Consider the following 22491-nt stretch of genomic DNA (forward strand, 5'->3'; position numbering starts at 1 on the left):
CACACCAATTGCACACTTAAACGAAATGTATTTCCTAAGCAATCTGACCGGAGCTACTACCTATGGTTTGGAAATGTAAGTTCTCGTGGCTTAAGTTATCACCAGCATTACCAAAACCGAGACAGAAGTACCTTACAGGCAGCAGTTGCTTCCTGCTGGTAACTACATGTGTTAAAAGGACGATCAAGAGGATTACTAAACTAGGCTTTACAAGTAAATTATAATTTAGTCAACAGTTCGACGAAAGTTCGTCTGGTCAGGCATTGCATGACTTCCAGTCCAGCTCAGTGAACAAGGAACCTGTATGCGGTTCCGAAACGTCAGATAATCTCATCAGACTTGGTCAGTTACCGTGTTTCATCTTATTCAATGCCTGACCACACAAACTTTCGTCGAACTGTTGGCTACCCTTCTTGACTAGCTCCTTCCAAAAATAACTATATCCATAGATGCAATGCCACGTGCAACATGTAAACCAAATATTTTTTAGACTCTACACTCGCCAGTAACAATTTTTACGCTGCCATGAAAATGCATGTGTGTTGCTTACAATTGGCATTCTTTATCAACTTTGCTGAAACCACCTGTGCTGAATGGTACCATCTAAGCTACATAGAGCCTGGCACACTTATTGGTGCATGCAAGACCAGTAGGCAGCCTGTATGAGCTGTTAAAAAAGTTTCTCAAGAAAACGTCTGAAGCAAGAATAATTGCAATTGCAATTTATAGCACAGCGAGAGCTTGTGCTGCACACCAATACGACCATAAGATTTGCTTTACCACCTCGAAACTGCTCTAGAAGGTTAAGAGGTGAAAGATACTCGCACTGCTCATTAGGTCACCTCTATTCTGCCATCGTGGTCCGAGCTATAGGGAAAGCGGTCTCAGGTGAACATGCCTCCACATGGGGCAATACATAAGCACCGGGAACAAAGACATGAGCAAGTTCTATACTTTGCACAATTACAACATTGTTATTCGTACATGTAAGCGTCTCACACAAAAATGTTGCTCAATGCAGGGTCTAAAAGTACAACAATATTAGATCGTTTTAGCTTTGTAGGATAGATTACATTGATATGCATGCACTGGATCTCCATGGAACCACGACATTCCACGAGACCAGTATTCAGCATAGTTTTTTGCAACTGTACTGGAAAGTACAAGTAAATGATGCAGCAATGAATTAAAGCATTCCACCCTATGAACACACGACTAACGCCAAATGTTCTGGCACCAACTGGTAGGCAGAAATCAAACACTTTGTCAGCTCCGTAGCATCTTGGGCCTCTGGCATCAAAACAAAGATCTTATCTTCATAATGCAAAGTTTTAGCTTGTCCATATACGTAATTACTGCTGACGTAATGGTGGGTTACCAAGTACACAAACATGAGCAACCGGGTCATATAGGCGTCAGGGGTGCACAGTTTAACTGCACAGAACACTTTAAATTTGTCATTATTATGGTAATTATCGTCATTATGGCAGCAACTGACCATGTGCCGCTTACATGCTGGTGTAATGTGTTGGCAGCAATGTTATTCAAAACATGTAGTCTCTTCGGCTCTATACTGTATTCATGAGAACACTCATATGGCACAAAAATGTTTTACATGTTGTCAAAATCAACATAATAAGACATACGTACCAGTGTTACTGCCATCCTCATTTACTGTAACCCCTTACTTTCATAGAGAGTTGACGAACTAAAACTCTTAAGCAAAAAAAATGCTGCCAATTCTTTGTTATCTACATAGGATGAGACTACGTGATGGCTGAATTTTCCATTTGTTTCTTGCTGTCATCATGGATAGCAAGTTGCAAGGGCAAATTTGGACTGAGGCAGGGTGCCAGGGTACTGAAACAGTATTGTTACGCTACAGTGTCAGCCATAGTGGAAGTAAAGGTACTGTGACCATAGCTCAGCCAGACCTCAGAGTTGATGTGACAAAACAGTTGGAGTGCCTCAGGGCACTTTCGAATGGAGAGGATCATGCGGATGGAACCAGCCAAGCACACTGTGGGCATGTTTTTGCAATCAGTTGAACAAGGGGTCATGTTATGGGTGCCAAGACTAGCAGAAGATATAGTAAGGCAAAGAATTTCACTGGCAGGACGTGCCTCATTAGACTCAATGGCTTTTTCTAAGGCTTCAGCTCGCTTCTGGAGGCCATCATCACCAAGCGTTTCTCGCTGACGCTGAATCCTCTGGCTTTCAGCTTCAGTCATTTTCTTCAGCAAACTTGGGCTGGGCTCCCCAATCACCTGCATGACAAAAACGAGCGTGAATAGGCCGGTAAGAGAAGTTGCCAAGATAAGTGCCAGTGCCCAGCGTCCTTGTTAAGACCATCCTGAGAATCTCTTTGAGCCTTGACTGCAAGAAACTTAGAAACCTTTGAGTTGATTTCAACTAGAACAATCACAATAATGTGTCCTTCCTAGCAGTGTCCACATTAATGAGCAATTATTCCTACAATAAAATTACAATATTTGACAAAAGGGCTTGCACACTTCATAACTGCAAAGAACAGCATTGTGGCCTTCGTTGTTGAATTTAGCCAGGAAAAGCTGCATGAGCGAAAATAAAGTAATACGTAGAAGCATTTACCCAACCAGTTCAATGATGTTTTAATACTGTGCAATGACTTAAACCCTGCATACAGGCACCACATGGAACCAAGGTTTATAAAATATTTACAAAAGCAAGGCTCCAAAAAATGATTTCGTTAAGGGGTCTTAGTACAGCACAAAGCATTTGCATTAGCATTAGTATGTGATACAACATCAGTGCTAACATATGCTGTTACGAACCACAAAAACTTCTCTTTATGAATAATGGTGCATTCGAGTGGAACTGTAATGCAAGTGGTTTTAGCACCACCTAGATGAAATGCAAAAAGCACAAGCAAACGGATGCAGCTCATGGACTCCAACATCAGGCAGTGCATGAGGCTTAGTGTTTGTCAAGGTTATACCATGTCAGACCTTTTATATTAAACCCACAGTGTCAAAAATCGAAACCCCATCCTTAAACCCACACCTAAGTGTCACAAATACTTTCTATTTTCATGCTTCAACAGCAATCTAAAGCAAACTGAAGAATTAATTGGGAATGAATGCGTCAAACAGCACAGGACATGGATTTTACAAATTGTAAGACAGCAGCACCACGTTACACTACGCAAAGCTCCCCTTACGTATGTTAAAATTTAGCAGTAAATACTGATGGTGATGTATGCATGCACGAGAAACAGTACCACCTATGTATTTTACATGTGCAGAGTGATGAACAAAGCGCTATCGCTAACACATTGTCCTTTTGTTTGCTGTTTTGTGCTACACTAAAACTCCCTACTGTATTTGAAACAAACTAAATCACTTACACAGATGGCCTTGTTGTCAACCATGTATTTTTCCAGCAACTGCACCCAGAACTGCTTATCTCGTTTCAGCAAGCTCAAGAATATGGGGATCTGGTTCAACCTGTTCCGCAGCTGCAACAGAAATACTACACCAATAATGTATTGGCACCAAAATGTCTGCAAAATAATTTAGTAGGTTTAGTTTTGCAAGGCGCTAGAATATTCCATCTGCATGCAAAAGTTGACTGCAAACATTCTGCATCACTCACATCTTCAAGTGTATCTCCATAAAGGAAGTCCATAATGACGGTGTTTGCAATACTTTCGTGTGGTGCGGATTCAATCTGCGCATATCAGAAAGAAGTGCAAGTAGTAAAAAACGATAAAATAATGCGTCAGTCATACATCAACTTTCAGCAAGCACTGCTATGAAAATCGGCAAGCTGTACTGGCCCTGTCATGCATTAGAATCCAAGAGAGCTCATGGATTTTGATGACTGGCGGAAGTGTATGTAAAATTCATACTGCAGCGAATACTCGAGGATCATATTTCTCGAGGCTGAAAAAAAAAAATCTGAATTAACCGAATGTCAATCTAGCAACGAGTAGTAAGAGAGCAGCAAGTGCTTACTACAAAACGTTTTAATTTTTTTTATTTATGCATAAAAACAACATTACATAAGAAAACTGGACCATGAAACAGTATAAAACACATGGACAGAAAGGAATATTTAGGGACAGATACACCCAGACGTTGTTTTCCATTCTGCTAGCATTTTTCTTCTGTGCTGTTACACCGATCCTAATGTCACACCACCTGGCCTACAAGATTTTCAATGCATCCCGTGAATAAGGGTGTGTGAATAGCGATATCTGAGAACAAATCGAATCAACTTGAATATCAAGTACTTTTTGAAGTTTTCAAAGAAACAACAGCTGCTTAACCATTACCATGCAAAGATCATATCCACATCCTAGTATTCACACTGTTAACAAGCTTCTACCATTGCAATGCACATTAAAAGGTGCAAATGAAGCATTAAAAGGCCCCTAAACCACCTAGAGTTTGAAATTTAGTTGTGGTGTTTCTGTTGTGCATCGGTCTACAACGAACACACAGCCACGGCAATTTTTTGAAACTGTGCCGCAGTAGCATAGTTCCACACGTTTGGTGATCGAAATGTGGCCCTAGCTCGTTTTGCACTTTCCTTTGCTTGACTCCACTCATCAACTCGTCTCTCCTCCTCTCAGAGTTCTCTCCGAAGAGCAGGGAGCACAGATACCTGCTACCAGACAAACAGGCTCTTGCTGCTGAATGACATGACCAGATGTGCCTGATGACATCACGACCGTCACTAGGAATACCAGAAAGGCCCGGAGAGGAGCACGGGATTGTTTTTTTATTTTGTGGTGCGCCTGTTGCTCATAACGCTGCCACATTTGGCACTGTTGAACGTGACAGCATTCAGGACTCAATGAGTGTGCTTACATGAAATGTTAAAAAAATATCAGAGGAAATTTAGGAGCCCTTTAAGAACAAGCAAGCAGTTTGTTCGTATAACCAGGGGTGGAATTTTGCACAAATTCAGTCTTTGTTTAGTTTTCAAACATTTAATTTCCGCTCACACATTTGGCCCGAAGACAGCTGTTTGACAACAAAAGCTGGCTTTTGGCCAAGCACGTGACCCAAAGGCACACATTTAAAAACTGAACGAAGACCAACATGGACAAGATTTTTCCACAGAATTCTTTGGACAGAGTGAATAATAGAAGTTCAGAAGGAAGTGTGTAGCTGCCCATGTAATGTAGCCTGCTCCACTATGCGAATTATCATGTTTTTATCTTTATTAATGGCTCACTGGATAAAATTTATCGTTACGTTACATGTGTGTGAATAAAAACCTATTCTAAAAGTATGCATACTATTCACAAACTGATCTATTCCATCCAAAAACCAAAATGCATAAGACAATATTGGTTTCTCTATTCAAAAGTTTTAAATATGTGTTAGCACACTTCTGCATACAAACGCTAGTTGGTATAGTTCTTCCAGAAATCAACTGCAGCCTAGGAAATTCTGCACCATAGAAACCTACCTACTTTACACTTGCAGTAGCCGGGACAGTTACATATGTTTTGCAGCAAACATTGTATCAGGAAAAAAAAAAAGGTACTTTGAGGCAGCTTTTACAGCTTCACAGACTCAAAGACAGTACAGTGGAGATGATGAATGTAATTCTGCGGCAGCATATCGCTAGCAGGAACAGCTAAAGTATAACTCTGGTTAAATAATCATTCACCTAGTATCCACCAACTTTTTAACTGCTTTATGAGCTGTATTGCTATTACGGCAATGAAGCCAGTGAAGTGTTCAAAGGGCGTGCACTCATTAGTAGGAACACAAGCATCAGTTTCGAGGTATTAGTCTGATGCGGCCTCTCCCATGTTATTTATATAACAGCAGTAGAAATACAAAACCTGATTCAGTATCCGCAGACGTCGCCTCTGAATTACAACAGCCATTCTTTCCATATCCAGAGGAGTGGTGCCATTAGCAATATCAGTCAAAGCCTTGATCAAACTGAAATAAGAGGCCAAAACAGTTTGGAGAAATAATCGTTTAGTAAAATAGCTGACTGGGCTAGTTGGTGGTACATACTTAAGATAAACAGCACAAAAAAGCACGGCCACGGAAAGAAAACACACAGGAATAGGTCAGCAAACTCATTCATGAGTACACTCACTCAGACTCAGATCGGCCCGTGGGTCTGAGTTTGAGTGAGTCCGGGTGAGTAATATTTTGGCGAGTTTGAGTCCGAGTGAGTCCAGTTGAGGAAATTTTTAGTGGGTCTGAGTCCGAGTGAGTCTGGTTGAGGAAAATTTTGATGAGCCTGAGTTTGAGTGAGCCCTAAGCACAAAAAATATTTCTTGAGTGAGTCTGAGTGAGCTCCATCTTTTATTGCCGACCTATGGTCCTATCTACTCATCTTCAGCATTACTATCGGTCTTATATCGGGTTACGTTTATACTCAAGTCTATTCGCACATATCTCAACGCATTGACGTCATGTGCCAGCTCGACATTTATTGGTCAGAGACGTGAATTGGAAGGGGTGCTGTGACCTCCCAGCAAACTCTTTCACGGAAAGTTCTTGATAAAATTTTCTCGTTTATGTCAGGTATTTCATAAAAATGTCCTTACTGGATTACATAACTCATATTTGAAGGTACAAGATCAAATGGCATATTGAAGAGCACCGATTATGTGATACATTGGCATTAAAGAGCATAGACACTAAGATTAAAAAAAAAAGTAGTTTTATGCTCGTGGACTGATGAGTCGACTCACTCGGGCTCACTCAGACTCAAGTCAAGCCATGAGTCTGAGTAAGTCCGGCTGAGAAATAAGTTGGTGAGTTTGAGTCTGAGTGAGTCCGGTTGAGAAAAAGTTTAGCAAGTCTGAGTCTGAATGAGTTCGGTTGAGGAAAATTTTGGTGAGTCTGTGTCCGAGTGAGCCGTCAGAGCAGAATATATTTGTTGAGTGAGTCTGAGTGAGCTCCAACTTTTTTGCTGACCTATGCACACAGGCCAAGCGCTGACTTCCAACTGAATTTTTCGTAGAATGGGACGAGAAGACACATTCAAAAAGAAGGTGTCTCAATTGGGTCTTTCATAGCCCCTTTTCTAAGTGACCTGTTGTTAGTGAAATTTGACAGGGCATTGAATGAACGGCTTAGCAAATTATCCGTCATAAGAACTTATAGATATGTGGATGATTATCTAATAATTATACAATGCGATTCACTAATGTTTCATTCTCAGGTCAAGCAGGTTTTAGAAACGTTTCGCGAGTGCCTCTGTCCGCTCGTGGTGACTTACAAGATGCTGGAAAAGAACAGCATCCACTTCCTAGATCTGAGGACTTCATTCTCAGAGGACCACACGTGCTGGCGCTACAACCCCCATTCTCAGAAGCCTATCCTTCCGTTCCCATCGGCTCATAGTAAATTAGTTACGAGAGCTATTGTACAGTCGTGTTTCGTGAATGCTTTGAAGAGGTCCTGCCAACACATCTCGGAAGCTAGTCTCCTAGCATAGTCGAAACACCTAGAAGAAGCAGGGTACCCGCGCTCTTTGCTCATTTCTGTAGCTGAGGCAGTGCACAGAAAAAGGGAACGTAGGGGCACTGATGGTGACAAAGAAGAAACCACTGCTGAAAAGTGGGACAGAGTGGCAGTCATACCGTATATGCACTCTGTGTCCCATCATCTTAAGAAAATAGGACAAAGTATTTATGTGAATGTTGTTTTCAGTTTCCCAACAAGTTGTCCCAGCTGGCGAATAGGACCTGTCCCGTAAAGAGATGCGGAAAACAATGCGTCATCAAACAAAGAACACTGTTGACAGTGTGCAAGGCGTGGTGTACAGGATCCCCTTGTCTTACGGACGTGTTACGTGGGCCAGACGGGCAGGTGCCTAAACAAGCGCTTACGTGAGCATGCCAATAACGTTTGTAAGGGCAAAAATAGCTTCCTGGCACTGCATGTGGGCATGTGTGGGTGCACTTCATAGTTTCAGGGGACCACAGTTGTGGATAAGATAAAGGATGAGCAAGCGCGCATAATCAGTGAGGCTGCTCAAATGGTGCGAGGAAGGAGCGCCTGCGTAAGCAAACCATCGACTGAATTATCTGACAGAGAGCTCCGTTTCTTGGAATGCGGGGGTTTGCGCAGCAGGCCACTGTGACTGTTAATGTTTTTTGGTGGTTTCATGTCACCGCATTTTTTCCCTGTCACTTCTTTCCTGTTCTTTTTTTGTTATCGGTACCGCAAGTACTTATATAATGCTGTCATGTCAATAAAAATTCAGATGGAAGTCAGCGCTTGTCCTGTGTGTTTTCTTTCCGTGGCCGTGTTTTTTTGCACTGTTTGTCTTACGTAAATCATTTAGTACTTCTCCATTAACTGTATGTGGGCATTAAGAAAATAGGCCATAAATAAATAGCTATTTTTTCTAGTAGTAAGACTGCACAAAAGTAATGCTGACGAAAAAAAATGCAGTGGTGTTAACTTAAATGAACTGAAGGCATTGACACAAATACTTATTACTTTCATCCTCAAGGAGTCAACTGACACAATTCATCCTAGGCTGGATCAACAATAAAATGAAATGCCACAATTTACAAGCCCATTTTTATGTGCAATATGTTAGATAGACAATAACTTTTTTTGGACTTGCTCAATTATTTGTATTTCGCTGCAGCACAGCAATATGCTTCACAGTGTCAACATACCAGGTGTTCAAAGTTAAAGGGGCCCTGAAACATTTTTCCAAGTATCCATGAAATGGCTTCACTAAAGGCACTTATTGCCTCACGAATCGACCGCCGCAAAAATTTTTAGAATCCGTCCAATATGAGCGGAGTTAAAGATTTGTCGCACGCTGTAATTGCTTTCAATCTTCTCTCGTCCTGACGAAAGCACTGAAAGCTAAGCAGGGAGGGGTGGCACGAGAGAAGAAGGTACGTCATGCGAGCCTCGTGACCTTGAGCACTTTCTGTTTCTTCGAACGCATGTCTTACTTTCAGTGTGATCACGCGTGCACGGGCATGTAGTGGCCTCCCGCGGCAGCCACAGTAACTATCGAGCTCGCCATGCTCAAATCAGCCAATGGCGTGGAACTTGAGTCAATGACACAGAGATTTTGAGTAAATAGCATCATTTGTTGAGAGAAGAGGAAGCTTATTCTTAGCTGACTGAGAATTTTTTTGTAAATTCTAGGCCGCGTGCTGCGCTATAATGTTTGGCTCGCATGTTCTCGGAAGCCTCGACTACCAATCAGCAGCGTTTTCTGACCATGCTGAAAAAGTGTTGCAGAGCCCCTTTAAGCTTTATGGTTTTCTTAAAATTCAGCACTGAGAAGAACGTGAAAACCATCTTTACAGATAAATTGACCACCACCAATCAACGCCACCCAATTAATGAAGCTTTGTGCCAGCACTCACTGTCTTGCATGCGTAATCATGCAAACAGTGATTAAACTTTGCAGCAGTATATTTCGGAGTACAGACATGCTACAACCAAGTGGAACTGTGTAGAAACGCGACTGCCTCCAACTTCTCAATAGAAACATGCCCACTTGCTGCAATGACTAAAAATTTAATTATTCAATCTTATTTAATTGGGCAGCTGACAGCAATATCTACTGTCTCACTTTGTGTGCCCCTGGTGCGGCTTCTGGTGGTTTTCACGTACCTCCTAGTGCTGAATTTTAAGAAAGCCGTAAAGCTAATTTTTAACACCCTGTATAACAGCAAGAGAAAACTTAAGATGCCACTGGATGGTTTGCTTTTTTGTTTGATTGAGGCACTGTGTCATGAAAATTCTGTTTGTAAATTATGTTTGCTATAGCCAGTTTGAACACTGTAACATAGTTTCTTGGCTTTCCAAGTGCCAATCCACTATTAAAAGATGCATGTTTGGTTGAATCAGCCCCAAACAGCTCAGCGTTCCGCACAGGCACCCTGGAGCCAGATTTAACAGTTGTAACCAATAATGCCAATGGGAACAATGTCATAGGCACTCTATTTCAGCATAGAAGACGTACAAAAAGTCTAAGTGCAGTGGCTGCTCATTGTTATACCTGATATATTGTTAATACTTGTACCTGCAGTAGCAAGATCCCAAAATTTTCTCCAGAAGGTGTGTTCATGCTATGCAAGTCAGAAATTATATGACAGAGAGCACTTGGCCGTCAGCATGCCACACTGTCAGATCCACCAGTTGGTGGCAACTGGTGACCATGCCATTCACACTTATGACCAGTGACAGCTTATCAGAAATAATGTGCTGGACTGTGGCCACTAGCTAGGCATGGTGCATCAATGAAGCATTGCAGTCAAGCTTGTGCCAGTATACTGCACAATGGTAAAAATAAAAGTGTAAAGAAATCAATGTAGTTCCTTTTTCAATTTTACACATTTCAGATATATTCATGCTAGGAACGGAAACTCTACACAGGGCATAATAAGCTGCTACGACACATTTTCAGATACCTAATAGTTTCCATTTATCTCAACAACACAAGCATACTTCTCAGTAAGCGTGTGCTTAGTGAGCCCCTTTCAGCCCACAGTAAAAAAGGGCTTCAGGTTTTTGTACAAGGTGCCTTTTTTTTATGCGATACAGATTTCTGATAAAAGTGCTATGACAGTCAGGCATCTGCGCTTTCGCACACTAACTCTACCACAAGATGGAAATACTCTGCCATAGCTAAAGATACACATCATTGGCTAATTAACAAAAACTCCTTTACTTCTTCATTATAAACTTCATGGCAGTTCTTTATAAGACAGTTGTAGGCTGTCACAATTTACGACAAATCCATATTTTAGAAATCACAAAAACTCCATGAAATTTGAAATATTCATCATCGAATTTCAAAGGCGATATCCAAACCAAGTGCACTCGGCATACAGGAAACATGGCCACTCTGTTACGTCAGACTGGAACTTCCCGTGACGAAGTGACAAGCTTTGACTGAAGGCACATCGTGGCAGTATCTTGTCGTGGAAAGCGACAAGTCATCTCGCTTGCACCAGCAAACCATGTTACCTTTGCATGTGGTGTTTGGTGCTTATCCATTTCCTTTGCACCAGAAAACCAGAATTTCAACCTTTTCTTTCACTGTACAGCATAAATGTCCGGGGCAGCTACTGCGATACTTCTTGCAGACAGGCGAAAAAATGCTTTGCGCCTATTTATAGTTTAAGAAAGGAACACATAAGCCCCATGCATCGCAAACAAAGAATAAGCAGCCCACTAGTGCATTTCCGACAAGTTGCCATTTTTTCTGATTAGATTCTGTTTCAACACACCTCAACTCAAATTTCGTCACTTCCTCGTCCCAGGTAGCTCCAGTCTGAGTTCTTGTATGGCCAGCACACTCAGTTTCGATATCGCCATAAAAATTCGACTATGAATATTTTAACTTGCGTGCAATTTTTTTTATTTCTAGAATATGGGTATGCCAGAAAATGTGACGACCTACAACTTACCCATAAAACTGCAGCCCTCAAGCTTACAACTAAAAAGTTAATTAAGAATAACAGAACAAAAGGCTGGTTCCAATACGTCTTCAAGCCGAAAGCTATTCGAACTGCTTCATTCTCGGTTCGGGCATATTCCAAGAACATCCATTTGGTTTCGGCTTCAGTTTCAGCCAAAATGCACGCTTGGGTACAATTTTCGGTCCGACACCCTGGTTGTCACCACAGTCCATTCACGTTTGGAAGGATGGAAGGATTAAGGGAGACGTGCAAAGTTGGGATGATAAGGAGGCTTGAAAGCTGGCTCTACTATTCTACGAATGTGCCGTGCCCTCGGCACTCGGATAAATGTGACGGTGTGCTTCTTCTCTTTTCTTTCCCCCCCGGCGTTTCAGGCATTGCTCTTCCTTTGTGAACAGGCACCCTGGAGCCAGGTTTAACTGAACAGGCACACTGGAGCCAGTGACTGATAGAGATTGTATCATCAGGCAGGATGTTGGGATCAGTGTGTGTTGTTAATGTGCAAATTAATTGACTCAGTAACTAAACAGGCTGTAGTAGGCAAAAACTCAAGTTTCAAATTTTGATGAGAATTGCACATTTCCAAGAGAAACCAAGCATCACCTTCTCACACTTGGCCGTGCCCACCCAACAGAAATGAAGTGGAATGCCATAGGCAGGGCAGCATTAGGCCTTGAGATGGAGAAGCCGAGTACTGACGGGAAAGGAAAATGTAGTGCTCGTAATATCTTCACTTGTGCTAGGTCCTCTTCAAAAATGTTTACAATAATAAATTTCTGAAAGACGCTTCACTCATTCCAAAACATATGCAAGGCTGTAAAAAAAGGTTCCTCAGTGCCCCTTTTACTGCTGCTGCTGCAAAAAAAACCAAGGCACTAAATTGCAACTTCGGCATCAGTTTAAAAATTGCTGAATTACAGTAAAACCTTGGGATTACGGTTAGTACGTATTTCCGTGCGATACAAATTTGTAACATTGCCTTGGCCGAAATAGACTGAGTACAATATACAAAAAATCTTTGGTTCCGTAAAACCTTGCTGCACTGCAGCATAACATACAAATGTACAAGCCATAGCTGTGGTGAAATGTGCAAGCCGTTCACTGTGGTGAATAATCCATTGAACCGGCTGGGGGCATGGGATGCTGTTCACTCATACTCGCCAGCTTATCATGCAAGCAGCTGCGTTGCATGGCTGCACAATCTCTCAGCAGCCAGCCTATAGAGCAGACCTGCAGGAATATTGTGAATTCCGCCAAACCAATGCTATCACACGCGAGAGTGAAGACAGAGGGAGAGGGGGCAAAGGAGCATGCACTCCAGTGCTCTGTCTTGCGTTAAAGCATGAAGGGGGTTGGGGAATGTTGAGCACAAGTCCCTCTAGCACAGCTGTCGCAGTTGCGCTGGCTCTCCACATGGCTGAGAGCGTCGGCGGTCAGCACACCCACCTTGCAGATAATCGCGGCCAGGTGCAAAGGTTTGACGAAGAGAGCTGGCTTCCTTGATATGCACTTTTCTTTTCCCACGCGCCTAGTGCTGGAGGTTGCACAATTGCAAGTTTCAGAGATGAGTCAGATATCTGAGCTAAGGTTCATTCACATTTCCTTGGGACTGGCGCTGCCTATGCAGTCAGTAAACATTCAGCAACTCTTTTGGCTGCAAGTTTCTTCTTTTTCTTCTTGTTTCGTTACAGAAGATTTTTTTTTTTCAAACGACCCGATTATTTAGGCATTTTTTGAGGCTCCTTCGTGCATCCTGCATTTTTTTTTTCATGTCAAAAAGAATCTGTCGACGAATATACTTTGCAAAAAAACTGGAACAGTGAATTTCAATAACACAAAATTTTAATATAATGAAGCGAAATGCCAACTTTATTGACCTTGTTATACTGAGGCTTAAATGTACATAAACAAACACACACACATGCAAAGCAAAAAGATCACTCACGTGTTTTTGACCGTTCTAAGTTTTCCTTTGGTAACGTTCTCAAAGCCGAAATAAAAGCAGCTCTCTTTGTTTTCAATGAAACTTGACTTTACCTGGAAAAAAGCAAGGCACAGAAGCTTTGAACTATGAAGCAAAGTCAGCTCCATTTGCAAATACTTTTTTAAATTGCCAACAGTTCTGTACCAACTTTTCAAGTCGATTTCTTGAAGAGGAAGAGATTACCCACTTACATACTTACACGACAATATTGTGATGTTCATAGAGCTAACCAAAAAAATTCACTAAATAACTTCCTAATTACTCACTTTAGGGCATACGTTGCAATTGCAGAGATGAAGCTGGGTTATAATGAACTCACTTCCACTGAGTAGAAATTCTAAGTTTAGCCCTAGCTTTGAGATACCCCCCCCCCCCCATCCACAATGTCAGCCAAAAAAAAAATCATTTTATTCTGCAGTTAACTGATGTGCACTGAAGGTAGCCTTAAATTTTGATGCACAACAGCTTTATACTGACACGCATGTTTTATTTTGGTGTACTCAGATTTTACCCGCAAGGACTGTTAGCAACACTCTGCGCATACCACGGCACAATGTTTGAGAAGCCTCGCGATTGTTCTAAGGCTCAATATATATCACGTTCTATGAACATGAAGTTATGAAAAGTGAGATACTTCATTATATCGAGAATTTAATTACAAGCGAAATTTGTTATATCAAGGTTTAACTCTACGATTTTTCAATTGCAAACGAAGGCTGAGATTATTACTTTTAATCTGTGTTCAAAACCCTGAATACAGTAATCCTTCGTTATAACGAAGTCAGCATGACTGCTAAAAAATTCGTTATAAACAGTATTTCGATGTAAGCGACCACTCGAGAAAAGCTAAAGCAGTCGAGCTTCAACTGCGCCACAACAGCGAGGAAGTCAAAACGCAATGTATTCAGTGAAGCAAAACTTTATTCAGGCACTTCTGGCGCTCTTCGGCCGCTGCAAAGTACACCTTCCACTTCGGAATATTTCGAATCGCGATTCCTCTTCCTCTTAGCCCAGAAGCTATTTTCAAAGCCATACAGCACAGCTTCCTTGTTTTTCAATACAGTTGACAAAGTTGACGGCAGTATGCAGAGTTCCTTTGCGATGTCAGTTTTCTACTGGCCGCCTTTTTCTTCTTCCTTTATCAGCGGAATTTTCTGCTCCAAAGTTAGACACTTTCGCCTGGAGCCTGGCGGAGCCATTTATAACTGTGGACCCCAAAAACATATGCAAGGCACACCTTACGAAGCACTCTGAATAATACAATCACATGGCCTACAGCATGGATCCAAAGGCACACGCCATCAGCACTAAAATGACTGAACGCAGTGGGCAACACAGAAGCTGCAAAATGTCGTCGAGGCATCTCACTTTCCGCGTGTGTGCTGGTGATGGTTATGGTTGCAATGGCGGGCTTGGCTTTGGCTTCACGTGTTGCAGAAGAAAGGCGATTGGAGTCATGCAAGAAGCAGGAACCGTGGAGGGACATCCGTTGGAGGAAGATTGTGCTCAGGAGGGCAGCTTTAGAGGAACAGCAACGTCGTCAAAACTGGCAGCAGGAAGGCAAGGAGTTGACATGAAGGCGAATGAGAGCGGTGACTGGTGTCCGAATGGCTCACAGACTATAGGGCGAATGAGGAGGGGAAGGCAGTGGCCACTTTTAGAGGGAGGGTGTGGATGTCATGGTACGCTACGAATTTTTTGCTGGAAAGCGTCACAAGGGCCATGGCTCGAGTCTGAGGTTGTGCTTGTTGTGCTCGAAAAACTGATTAACTGCTCATTGTGGGTACACATCGCTAATCGTGAAAACTGAGCAGTTTTGCAGGTAGGGGCTTTGCACTGATCACTGGGCAATTTTTTCCCCTGAGGCACGTAGCCATAAAGTTTGCAAAACAGAAGTTTTTTGGCGCTTCGTTGTCGACGAAGCTGCTAAATCTATGGTTCAAGTATCGGTGCTCGCACACCGTCTTGTCCACGTCATTGACAATTGTCTGGGAATCAAAATTCAATGACCCTAGCACGCATTTGGACCGTTTGTCTAAAGTCGGATGGCACGTTTCAGCACCAGAAGTGTTCTATAGAGCACTAAGGCTTTGCTCGAGCACACTCCATGGAATGCTATGGCGCAAGTCAGCCTGTGGTCTTTCGGCCACTTTTCGGCATCAAGAGACCGTGGTTTTCTGGCGCCGCAAAGCGACAGGAAAACTTTATTTTCGTGTAGATTCTATCACAGGCGGCACCAGCGATGCGATTACAACCGAGATGAATAGTTTGGGTGCTGCTGCACTATGGAATTTGAGAGCTCCCATTCGCTCCGCAGTGAACAGCTAGGAGCACTCGGCACTCATTACTAGGCAGTCATCGGTCACGAGTTTGGTACTTTTGTGGCCTGTTCTGTGCCTGCATGAGACTAGTTCATCGGTGGCATTAATTTGACAATGCATGAGCAAAAGGGTCGCCGCTGCTTGGCGACACCTCCGCTCGCCACTTCATTCTAAGTGGGTCAAGCACTTCATACGCTTCGAGTAATGCGGCTTAATAATATGCATGCGTTTGGGTCGAGACCGGAATAAATTTAGAAAAAAAGCGATATTTCGAGCAAGGGGTTTCATTATAATGAGGGATTACTGTACTCACATACGCGGTAAGGCTACACTGAGCAAAGACTATATGCTTTGGAACATACCATGCTGCAGTATGGATCTTCTGTCTCAACGAACAATTTCTGTAGAGGAGAGACTGATGTGTCTGTAAGATAGTCTTGCATAACCAACAATGCAGCGATGTCTTCAAGAGCCTGGAAAGATAAAAGCACAACTTCTTTAATTATTCAGATAGGCACCTCATAATAATATTTCCCTGGAAAACAACCACAGCTAAGCAGCAAATGGAGCCCATGAATCAAATGTTCACTTTTTCACATTGTTCTTTTTTGTCAGGTAAGAACTTGCCACAGTCTAAAAGTTCTACACTACGTTGCTCAGCAGAAACCAGATAAGTACGCACCCATACACATGCACACATGCATGTACACACACACACACACACACTTTTGCAATCACATCCCCCCACAACAGTGACACATATCACGACAAAGTAGCAAATAGTACAATGATGCACAAAGACCAATACAGAACAATAATGACCAAGTCCTGTGGATTCCAGTCCTCAGTCTTTCACTGCCTGTACACTGTTCGTGATTATAAAAAAGGTAAGCTCACAAACATTCAACTTACTTTCAGTGGAGGTCCTCTGAAAGCAACATAGACAAGGCCATGGTCGTCATCATCACATGGGTATGGTACGGTCGACTCCAAGGGACCAGTGACAGGTGGCACTGGTTTCTGCCATGGTCGAGTAAATGGCTTCCTCTGGCCCTGTAAGCACAACGTGCATGACTGCTTGTCATCATCTGAAAGTAGGCATTACGTACTGACCTCATTGGTATTTGATTAAGTTTCTATGTAGTGTCTATAACTATAGGTGTGCAAATAATAAAATTTTTTAATACGAATAAGGCAAAAAACTGTCTTCGAATATCAAATTGAATATAGAATACGTCATCATCATAATAATAATCATCATCATCATCCTATCTTATGTCCACTGCAGGACGAAGGCCTTTCCCAATGATCTCCGACCCACCCTGTCCTGCATGAGGCAATTCTATTTCAGTCATGCAAATTTCTTAATTTAATGGCTCCATCTAACCCTCTCCTGTCTCCTTCCATGTGTGCATTGTTAAAAAGTTGCAAAATAAGAAGTAGCTATAGTATTCATTACTCTTTTGAAACAAATTAATGAAACTGCATGTCATTAGGTCGCAAAACATTAAAGATACTTTTGGTGATGGGCTCAGTGCAAATTATCACGCAGAAAAATTAACTGCTGGACATGCTGACAAGGATAGCACGCTGTACATGCTGTAACAACACGTCTGAAACTGAAAAAGACCCTCCTCCTAATGCAATGTGATGCCTGCACATTGCCATTTCTTTTTCCAAGCATCTAAACATTGTTTAGGTAACATTCTTGATGGTTATTTTAGTGTACCTTTCTAGAGAATGCAAAGGAACAACATATAGTGTATAGGAGACTTGCGGAATAAAGCTTGGTGAAAAAGAAACCGCCCCTGTTGCCTGGGAGTGCCGGACAGACTGAAATGGAGCTTGAAGATCATGCATGTGTCATGCATATTTCTCAGCGATTACAGTAAAACATAGCCAATTGCTGGGAACGCAACATAAATATGCACTGAACGGTAGTATGCAGCAACCACGAAATACGATGTAACCTAATGGGTACGTATTGGCGATGTTTTACTTTGAAAATAAGAATGCATGGCATTCATAAGTTGACACTTGTTTGAATATTTGCAGTGGTCGAAATATTCGACTCTTCAACAGTACAGTAAAACCTCGTTAATTCGAACTCTTATTTCGAAATCCCACTTAATTCGAAAAATTTTCTGTGGTCCCATAATTCATAATGTAAATTTGAGTGGATAACTTGAAGTAGCATTCAGCACCAGCCTGCTTAATTTGAAAACTTTGGGTGCTATGTGGCAACTCCTGACCGTGATTTTGCTGCAAACTCGCGGAAACGACGACCCTTTGGAGCTGCAAGGCAGTGCCACGTAGCAATGCTGATGATTCATAGGTGAAGCACTTCAGCGTCGTTGTTGCCAGCACAAAAGAAACATCTCGTGGTCATGATATGCGTGCCTGCGGAAAAGAAGACGTGCTTCACTACAACACAGCGGTGACACGCGGGCAGCCTGTCACATGCTCCTTGCAGCGTCAGTGCGTCGTGATTTGCCGATTCTTTATGGAAAATAAAAAAAATATTAAAGGACGATCTGACGGAACTTGCAACATATTCGAACTGCTGAGTGGCGGTTGCTCTGGCAATTTGTGGACTTACATTATGGCGGAGTTCTTGCTTGCAATACCTACTTCGAAAACTTGAATGATCATGTTTTCCATCCAGAACACATTGCAAATTCCATCAGACTTACCATTATTATTTGCATTATTTTCCCAGAAAGAATGGGTAAATCATGATGCGCTGATGCTGCGAGGAGCATGTGACAGGCTGCCCACCTGTCACCGCTGTGTTGCAGTGAAACACGTCATCTTTTCCGCGTGAGCGCATATCAGCTGACCACGAGACTTTTTTTTTCAGGCTGCCATTCTCGGGTTGCCATGTACAAGCAATTTTGCTCGTGCACATCAAGTTTCTTTGCCGTCAAAGAATGGGTCTGGGACCCTTTCTAGCAAGGTTCTGCAGCAGCCACACAGCAACGAAGGCGTGGTTGCTATGGCTGCATCAGTGCGCTGCATCCTCTGCTCAGCCCTGTCCTTAGTTCTATCTTCACTTTGTGGTTTGCTCTGTGCACTGTTACATTTGGCCCTGGAGTTCATCGTGGCAGACGCCTTTGTGTGTGCACCTGTCTGCCGGAATGCTTTCTCCCCGGTATCGGCGCTGAGACGGAGGTATGAAGCCCCACGTTTTCCTGGAGCTGTTCTTGCACACACGTGGTCAAGTGGGCCAGACATTTCGTTGTGGAAGGGTTACAAGGAACCTGACGCAGGTATCATGAACACTCCTTTCTGTCGCGGTGTTTGCCAGCGTGTGACGGCACCGCTGGAGACGCTCTCATCGATCCAGGTGATGCTTTCACCTGAACGTAGCCATCAGCGCCTGCAGGTGTTCAAGGCAGCGGCCGCCTTCTACCCCGAGGTCATCGACTGCCCCCCCTACCCCTCCTTCGGACTCGACCTCCTCGCCTGGCATTCTCCCAATGCGAGTCGCCGAGGTGTGGTGCCGGTACGTCTTCATTGTGTGGCACACTTGCGAACCCCATTGGATATCTCGGCCATGTTCCTCAACAACGAATATATCGTGTGGCCCATTTCATCCTTTCTGGTGGGCAGGGAACTGAGACGTCAAGACACCCGATTGCTTGGAGCTGCTGTCCCCACTTCCCGAGTGCCTCAGTGTTGGCAGACGCGAGCCTATAAAAGCCGAAGACTTTTGTACAAAAATGTTTGTTGGGTATTCATTCATTCGTTCACTCTCTTTCTTGTAACTATGTAAATAAACCTATGTTCCTTCTTGTAAGAACCCGTTGTCCCCACTGGAAAACATTGGCTGTGCAGACGACGGCGGTAGCCAGCTATTCTTACAAGACCCGCCGAACCCCACTCCTTACAGCACTCCACTGATTGCCGCACCGGTGAAGCTTGCCGTGCACTCTGGACACCTCTTGCATGGTCGATGTTCTACGGCACCAGATGCAGGTACTCCATTGGAGTGGGCTTGCTGCAAGCGTGGCCAGTGCTACATGTGAATATACGACTATACACTTTGTGTATCGTGGGCAGTTCGTGTGGTGTGTTATGTGCAACATGGGCTGCCACACATCCAGCCATGATTGAAAACTGTTTCAACCATGCAGGTTTCCATGTCACCCAAGAGCCATCATGTGTGTGTTCAATGGCGCCACCTGAAGGTTTGTGCGAAGATGCAAGTGCTACTGCCGGGAGCTAGTGCCCTTATCACTGACCGAAGCATGTGGCCCACGTTGTTTCCTCAACAGCAGGGTTCCTGAGAGCATTGGTTTCAACGACTTTATTTGCAATGATGAAGATGTGGTCATTCACGAAGAATTGACCGACAAGGCTATCGCAAGCAGAGTGTGCCAAGCCAACAACACCAACGAACAGGGCACAAGCGACGGGGTGAAGACAACCAATTGACAGGATGCTGTATGCTTTCGACACGATTCGGGCGTTCCCCAGAATGCAAGAGAAGGATGTTGCAATGGAAAACTTGCTGCATTGCAAAGGAAGATCTATGTGTTAACACTGTGTCAACACCGGTAAGTGTTGACAAGGCACGCTAACTGAATTTTGGCATTAAATTTTTGCTTTGTTGACCGTTTCCCTAATTGTACTGTGTTATATCGAGATATCTAAATTCTCATGATAGCAAAATTTTTCGGTTTCCCTGCCGAATTTGGTACTGCGGGGTTCAATTTCATATCCGAATGTATGTTGCACCAGAATTCGTTATATACAAAGCTCAATTAATGGAAGAGATGGAAGATCAACATACTGCCACAAACTAATATTTAGTATAGAGCACTGCACGGGCCCGGGCCGGCCCGAAAGCCCGGGCCCGGCCCGGCCGCGGGCCGGGCCGGGCCGGGTAAGGGGTTGTTGGATCGGGCCCGGGCCGGGCTCGGGCCCATGATCTTCGGGCTTGGGTCGGGCTCGGGCTTGAGCCAGGCCCGTATTAGGCCCGGGTCACATACGTATATGTATAATTGCGTGTGTACGTTGTGTGGCTTTGTTTTTGTTGTTTTGTGGGGTTTAACTTCCGGAAGCGACCCAGGCTATATGAGACGCCGTCGTTGAGGGCTCCGGGTAATTTAAACAACCTGGAGTGCATTGGCGTGCACAGAAATTGCACAGTACAAGACGTCTACAATTCTGCTCCATCGGTATGCTACACGAGATTTCAAGAAACGCCTAATATAAGTTTCCGCCATTACAGTGAGTGAAAGACGTTCTTGGGTACCGTGTAAGGAAAGCGACGGTAAACTGCCTAGATTAGTGTATATAAGATGTGCGCGTTCGTATCTAGGGAAACATTTCGTGTATGCAGCTACGCTCGCATGCCCGTAGACTGGCCAATGCGACTTGTGAGTCATTCATATCTCAGGAGCTGTTTTAGGGGTGAAGCTTCTTAAGGCGGCACCCGTTCGTCCCTCGTAATCGTAGTCGTAGTAGTCGTAGTGCGTAACCAGTCTTACGCTTTGACCTCCAAGGTGGTGCCGGTGGGAGATTTTTCCTGTGCGTTGTTGAACAATAAAAAATTCGCAGCGTGCGCGTTAACTAAAAGCCGAATTCTTCTGTCTCTCATTCCCCATTAGCAGCCATTGGCATGTTCCAGTAGGAAACGTTAGTAGAAGTAGAAGTGTAAGTGTTAGCTAAAAGCCGACTTCTTCTGTCTCTCATTCCCATTAGCAGCCATTGTTTACCTCCAAGGTAGTGCCTGGTGAGATTTCTCCTGTGCGTGATTAAACAATAAAAATTTTGTTCAAAACGCCGTTGATTGATGAAATAAACCAACAAAAGACGCCAGATGTTTTGTAAAAGCAAAACGAAAGAACGCCAGATGTTACTAAAGCAAAACGAAAAGACGCCAGCTGCTTAACGAAAGACGCCAGATGTTTTCTAAAGCAATGGTTTGCTAAACAATGAAAATTCACAGCGTACATGTAAAATTAAAGTGAGCTGCAAGTCGTCATAACTCATCGAACCTTTAGTATAAACGCGCCCGATCTCACGTCGGTGATGATGTACTGGGCAGAATTCACGGAAGATTCACGGTTTACCGATGAACCTCCACAGCTTCGCCCACTCATCATCATTCACTCCGTGGATATGCTGTGATTTTTTTTCGTGCATTTTGAGTGCAAGATGCGGAGCGACACTTATCACAGGGCGAACGCCGTTGTTGATTTTGCCATTACTAGTGGTGAGGCGCCATACCATAGACACTCGTTTCCCCGAGTGTGGCTCACAACTGGAGTGATCAGGCTAGAGAAGCGATCCGGGAGTCTGGGAATAACCAAGACGCAGACTGATTAGGTTTATTTAAAGCACCCTTTATTCAACGCACCGTTACTGTACACACATCTGACACGAGGACGGTAGCTCGCTCGTTAACGGGTGTGCCTTGCTTTGACAGATATATGGCACTGCGGTGGCGGTGACTCGGGGAAGAAGGGTGGGACAAAGAACCTCGTTGTTTTGAACACGAAAACGTTGTGTAGATTGGGTGCAGTTGCCTGCCGAGGAGTCGACACGACAGCTTTAATTTATGTAACGCTGCCCAGCCTGGTGTAATCTCCCCAGAAGCAGCTAGAGCACGTTTTTTTTTTTTTCATTGCATTGTGCAATAGATGAAGTTTGCAGGAGACTTGCTACTTTTACTCAACAGCCCTAGCTCGTTTGCAGTTGATGTAGACTCAACCTAAAAATGTCTGCCATGCTTTTTTTCTCCACTT

General features: G+C 43.5%; 1 protein-coding gene across 1 annotated transcript in view; it reads right to left on the reverse strand.

The window, feature by feature from the left end:
* The window catches only part of LOC119391823 (uncharacterized protein C05D11.1), a gene marked incomplete at its 3' end in the record, with an annotated part of 62339 nt that overhangs the window by 16780 nt on the left and 23068 nt on the right, over positions 1–22491 (reverse strand). Inside the window, 7 exon segments of the mRNA XM_037659475.2 lie at positions 2124–2267; positions 3386–3496; positions 3634–3708; positions 5843–5945; positions 13377–13468; positions 16099–16209; positions 16649–16789. Of these exon segments, the coding sequence (XP_037515403.1) occupies positions 2124–2267; positions 3386–3496; positions 3634–3708; positions 5843–5945; positions 13377–13468; positions 16099–16209; positions 16649–16789 (777 nt within the window).

Source organism: Rhipicephalus sanguineus, chromosome 1 (assembly GCF_013339695.2).
Source record: "Rhipicephalus sanguineus isolate Rsan-2018 chromosome 1, BIME_Rsan_1.4, whole genome shotgun sequence".
Classification (NCBI taxonomy): Eukaryota; Metazoa; Arthropoda; class Arachnida; order Ixodida; family Ixodidae; genus Rhipicephalus; species Rhipicephalus sanguineus.